The sequence below is a fragment of the Balaenoptera musculus genome, chromosome 15 (assembly GCF_009873245.2).
Source record: "Balaenoptera musculus isolate JJ_BM4_2016_0621 chromosome 15, mBalMus1.pri.v3, whole genome shotgun sequence".
Lineage (NCBI taxonomy): Eukaryota > Metazoa > Chordata > Mammalia > Artiodactyla > Balaenopteridae > Balaenoptera > Balaenoptera musculus.
This window is the reverse complement of record NC_045799.1, coordinates 78,759,073-78,764,549: the sequence shown is the minus strand read 5'-3', so window position 1 is coordinate 78,764,549 and position 5,477 is coordinate 78,759,073. Positions and strand designations below refer to the sequence as shown.

General features: G+C 61.5%; 1 protein-coding gene across 2 annotated transcripts; it reads left to right on the top strand.

The window, feature by feature from the left end:
• The first annotated feature begins 1,130 nt into the window (after nucleotides 1–1,130).
• On the top strand, nucleotides 1,131–5,122 carry VPS37D (VPS37D subunit of ESCRT-I). 2 transcript variants are annotated; one of them, XM_036824210.1, is made up of 4 exons: nucleotides 1,131–1,372; nucleotides 2,690–2,861; nucleotides 3,333–3,415; nucleotides 4,016–5,098. In XM_036824210.1, the coding sequence occupies exons 1-4, from the start codon at nucleotides 1,235–1,237 to the stop codon at nucleotides 4,376–4,378; spliced, it is 756 nt and encodes a 251-aa protein (XP_036680105.1). In that variant the 5' UTR covers nucleotides 1,131–1,234; the 3' UTR covers nucleotides 4,379–5,098. The 2 variants fall into 2 exon arrangements, with proteins under 2 accessions (XP_036680105.1, XP_036680107.1); XM_036824212.1 differs by having other exon boundaries at nucleotides 1,174–1,372; nucleotides 4,022–5,122.
• The last annotated feature ends 355 nt before the right edge of the window (nucleotides 5,123–5,477 follow it).

Here is a 5,477-nt window from a genome sequence, read left to right as displayed (position 1 = left end):
CACCACGCCCCCTGTGCTCTGGCTGGATTGGGAGAGTCCTTGTTGGGCACTTTCAGCTTCTATGCCTTGGCTTATGGACTTCTCTTTGGTTTCACTATTTTCTCCTTCAACTTCAGAACTCCTATTCATCCCTCAAAACCCAGCTCAAATGTCACCTCTGCTGGTGAGCCTTTCTGATTGCCCTGGTGCCACCTTGGTGCTTTCTTAGTAGTGTGGTGAAGTGGAAAAAGCTCACTCACTACCGTTTGATTTTAGACAGGTGACAATCTCTGAGTGTCTGTTTCCTGACAATGGCACTGGCCAAGCCTAGTTGTGAAGATAAGGTACATGACATCCTCAGGCATCACATGGGACTCACAAAGGAAGACATCGAGCCATGACACCCACCATTGTGTCTTGTACTAAAGTAAGCTGAGTGAGAATGTGACTCTGCCTTAATCCATGAGCTCTTAGAGGGTAGAGACCATGCCCCGACAGGGCCCAACCCAGTGCCTAGCATGGAGGCATCGTGTGCTCCGTGGACACTGCACATAAAGGAAGAATTGAGATTGCCTGTCGTTTACTTGTAATGTGACTTTGGGGAGGTGACATCATCTCTGAGAATCTGTTCCTTCATCTTTAAAATAACAATAACTCGTATTAGGTATTCATTTAACTACAGGTAAGTGACTCAACATTCACTACCTCTAATCCTCACATTGTGTTATCATCATCCTATTTTATAGAAGGGAAAACTGAGGCTGGGGGAGGTGAATGACTTGTCCAAGTTAGCAGCGGGCAGGAGCTCCTGGCACCCGGCCAAATTCAGAAAATTGTGCGAATTCACGGGGTAAATGTGAAATAGCCTTGCGAACTGTAAAGGCTTGGGGTGGGAGAGTCCGTGCCTGGGGGCGTGGTGAATGATGGCCGGGAGGAGAGGAAAGGAGAGGCGCCTTAGATATCCGGACGGCGGAAGGAGGATGGGTTGCCAGGCGATCTGCGGATGCGGGAGGCGCGGCGAGGCGCGGCTCGGCCGGGGTGGGAAGAGGCGCGGCCCGCCCCCTCCCCGCCCCACCCCCAGCCTCCACGCCGCGGCCCCTTTAAGAGCGGGCGGGGCGCCCTCTGGCGGCGGAGCGGCGCGCGCTGCCGGAGCCAGAGCCCCAGCCGGATCCCGGAGCCGGAGCGGAGCGGAGCCGGGGCGGAGCGGGCCGAGCGGGCCGAGCCAGCAGCCGAGCTGGGGGCGCGGGCGGGCGGCATGTACCGGGCCCGGGCGGCGCGGGCGGGGCCGGAGCCCGGCAGCCCGGGGCGCTTTGGGATCCTCAGCACCGGGCAGCTCCGGGACCTGCTTCAGGATGAGCCCAAGCTGGACCGGATCGTGCGGCTCAGCAGGAAGGTAGCGCGGGGGGCGCGGGCGGGGGGCGCGGGGGACGGGCCGCGGCCTGCCAGACCTGCCGACCGACCGAAGGGCCGCGCCGGCCGGGCCGAGGGGCCGCCGGAGCCTGGCACGTACGAGTGGGCCCGGCGGAGCCGCCCCCGGAGGAGGGGGCGCCCTGAGCTGGCCTGGGGCGGGTGGGGCGCCGGAGACCCAGGGAGGCGCCCGTGCACCCCCGGGATGGCCGCGAGGCGTGTCCTACAGCGGCTGCTCCAGGGAGGTGTGTTCCGGGGGGCGGGGGACGGCTGTTTGTGGGGGCCCTGGCTCGCACACCCACGTTCTGTAGGGCCAGAAAGGGGAGGCGCCTTCCATGGAGAGAACTAGGGGCCTGTGTGACACCTGGGGGGGCCGTTGGGAGGGCGTCCGTAGTCTGGGGGTGTAAGAGGGGGCTTTGTGTCTTCCGGTGGGGAGGGGTACTGAAAGCTGAGGCGTGTATTCCATAGGCCACCATAAGAGAAAGTTGTATATTTCACAGGAGATAGGCCCGGGCTGGTTGTCTGCGGGGGGGCAGAAAGGGAAAGTGTACATTGGAGGGAGGCAGGCAGGAGGGGCGTGTGCATCCTATAGGGGACAGATGGAGGGTAGTGCGTTCTCCAGGGGCAGGGAGTGGAGGCTCGGCCCGCCCAGTAACAGAAGGAAATAGCGTTCTCCAGGGCCAGGAAAGAAAGGGGTCTGCTTTCTGCAAGAGAAGGAAAGCTGGGAGCAGGTGCTAGGGGATCAGGGAGGAAAAGGGGGTGTGTATTCCTTGGGGTGTGGGGATTCCACTGGAGGGCAGAGGACGGGGTGCGAGGGAAGAGAGGGGGGTTTGAGGGGGTGCTGTGCAGGGACAGGGTGAAGACATCACTGGAGAGTAAGAGCAGGGGGTGGGAGTGTTTTCGGCACAAACACCTGAGGAGGAAACAGACAAAGGCCTGGAATGAGAGGGAAGCTGCCCATGCATGGAAAATGGGACAGAGGAGGGAGGGGGACTCCTCGGGGACCTGAGCAGACATATTAATTGAAAAATTAAAAATTAACTAACATTTGTAGAGGCCTTCGTAGTTTTCCTCACCTAAGTCTCCCAACAACCCTATAAGGTAGATGTTTTTAGCTCACTTTGTGGAAGAGGAAACTGAGGCAAAGCGGGGTCTGGGCTCTTATCGTCCCTCCACCTGTTGGCTCGCCATCCTGAGATTGGGGTGCTTTCAGCTTGGCCCGTGGGCACTGTCGCCCAGGGTGGCAGTAGGTGGCCATGGGCAGACTCCCTGAATGGGCCTCTGGGCTCTTCCCTGCCGGCAGTTCCAGGGCCTGCAGCTGGAGCGCGAGGCATGCCTGGCCTCCAACTACGCGCTAGCCAAGGAGAACCTGGCACTGCGGCCCCGCCTGGAGATGGGCCGCGCTGCCCTGGCCATCAAGTACCAGGAGCTTCGGGAGGTGGCCGAGAGCTGTGCAGACAAGCTGCAGCGACTGGGTGAGGGACGGCCGGGAGAAATGCCTGGGGTGGGGGGCAGCTGGCCATCTGGCTGGGTGGCCTTGGGAAGTGCCAGGCTCTGAAGGTTGGGACTTGGGCAGACCTATTCCCCGGGCAAGTTTGAGGGGTGCTACTGCTGGAAAATTACTGAGTTGGGAAAGTGAGCAGTTGATGGGTAGAGCTGGGTTCCAGAGGCCAAAGTGGGGCCCAAAACCCAAGGGCCTGGGGTGCTCTAGGAGACAAAGCCCCTGCCCCCTCTTTCGCACTAGGACTGCGGGGAGGCGCATAAATGGATCCGGTGGGCGTTGTGCAGATGAGGAAACTGAGGCTCCAGAGAGGGGAGGGGAAGCGTAGAATCACACACAGGGTCAGTGAGAGTCAGGTCTGGGCCCTGGGGCTCTGGTCTGTCTGTCCTGGGTGACAGGCCCTGAGTGCAGGGGCTAATTCACTCTGTCCCTCTGTGGCCCTCAGAGGAGAGCATGCACCGCTGGAGCCCCCACTGCGCGCTGGGCTGGCTGCAGGCTGAGCTGGAAGAAGCTGAGCAGGAGGCTGAGGTGAGAGAAGGGGCAGCTGGGCCTGGGGACTGGGAGGGGGGCCCCATCCTATCATCATCCCCCTCCCCTCAAGTCTTACATTGCAGGCTTGAGAGCCCCCCTTCCAGGAAGCCTGCCCTGAGTGCCTGGCTCCCAGGAGTGCCCGCTGCATTGCTGTCCGCACTGGACACAAGGCCCACCATCCCCACCTGTAACTTTCCCCCAACTTCCTGTGAACATCTCAGGGCAGCTTAGGCTGGGTCTACAGAGGAGCTGGGACAGACGTCTCAGTGCTGGGCTGGGAGCACAGTGCTCAGTGAGCTGAAGAGGTGGAGGAGGGCCCTGGCCCTGATGAGAGACACCTGTCTACTTCAAGTGTGTCTCCATCTCTGATCCCGCCTCATCCCTGGCCCGGCAGGTCTGGTGATAGTAAGGAAATCAAGGCTTGAGGGTAGAGGACGTTCATCCGCAGTCACTCAGCAAGGGGCAAGCCCAGGCTGGAACTCAGGTGCCCCGTCCCCGAGCTGTGGCGTGGTCGCCATCAGGAGGGATTCAGGGTGGGAGGAGAGCCCTCAGTCTTTGGTCACGTTCCTCCCAAACTGTCCTTTCCTCCTGTCCCAGGAGCAGATGGAGCAGCTGCTGCTGGGCGAGCAGAGCCTGGAGGCTTTCCTGCCCGCCTTCCAACGAGGCCGTGCCCTGGCCCACCTGAGGAGGACTCAGGCGGAGAAGCTGCAGGAGCTGCTGCGGCGCCGGGAGCGGTCTGGCCAGCCCGCCCCCACTGCTGCTGCGGACCCCCCCAAATCCTTCCCCGCTGCCGCTGTCCTGCCCACTGGGGCCACCCGGGGGCCACCAGCAGTGCCCCGGAGCCTGCCCCCCTTGGACTCCCGCCCAGTGCCCCCGCTGAAGGGCTCCCCCGGGTGCCCTCTAGGCCCGGCCCCTCTGCTGAGCCCTCGGCCCTCGCAGCCAGAGCCCCCCCACCGGTAGGATCCAGGGTATGGCTCCCCACTGGGGGGCCCAGACAAACTTGATGCGTGGCTCCTCCTCCTCCCCCACTGCCGGGGTGGGGGGAGGGGCAGGCCCCTCCCCCTGGCCCTAGGCAGGCCCTGGCCCTGGAGGCTGAACTGGGGAGGAGGGTCACCTGGAGGATGCCCAGAGAGAGGGCCGGGAGTGGGGTGGGCAGGGTATTATGCCTCTGCCGCTGAGGAAACTCTGCCTTTTTTTCTCCCTGGCTGGGGCCTCCCGGGTGATGGGCCAGCCCCAGTGAAAGAACTTTACTCATGGGGGCCTGGGAAGATGCCCACTTCCTTCAAGGGGCCCTGCCTAGGGGGCCTATCGCCCCCTGCCACTCCACTAGGCTCGCACAATGCCAAGGCTGACAGGAGCGTTTTCCATCATGTCCTGAGCCTACCTTTCCCCCAGTTCTGGGGTCCACCACCTAGGAGCCAGGTGGTCAGGCCCCAGCTGTGGGGGCAGGGCCATGGGGCTACTACCTGCCCCGCTCATGCTCCAGACCCTGGGGCAAGGTAGGCCAGGGGCTTCTGACCTGCACCAGGTGAGAGTGGGCCCTCCCCCGGAAAGACCATTCTGTATTTTTCTGTCCCCGTCTCCTTAGAATGGAAACTTTTTGAGGGCAGGTCCTTGTCTTTGTATGTTCTGTCCCCAGCCCCACCTCCCAGGGGCCGTCAATAAATGTGATGATGAGGATGACGATGCTGCCTGACTCCTCTCTGCTCCCTCATCCAGCTACTCTGCTGTTGCAGCTTCCACATCTCAGCTCCTGTGCTTCCTACTCTTGAGATGCCCTCCTTTCCTCTCTGCCCATCCAAAGCCCGGCTGTCCTTCAGGTCCAGCACTGCTTCTGCCTCTTCCATGAAGCCTTCTCTGATTACCAACCCATGGGAGTCTTCCCTAAGTCTTAAACTTCCCAGCACTTCTGGCCAGAAGCACACTCTGCTCCGTCACAGTTGCCTCACCTGTATGCACCTTCTTTTCCTGGGTGGCCTGTAAGCCCAACCAGGATGGTACCTGCTCCTTCTCTGGCCTGCCAAATGACCACCCCCACTGAGTGATGGAGAGGGTTCTA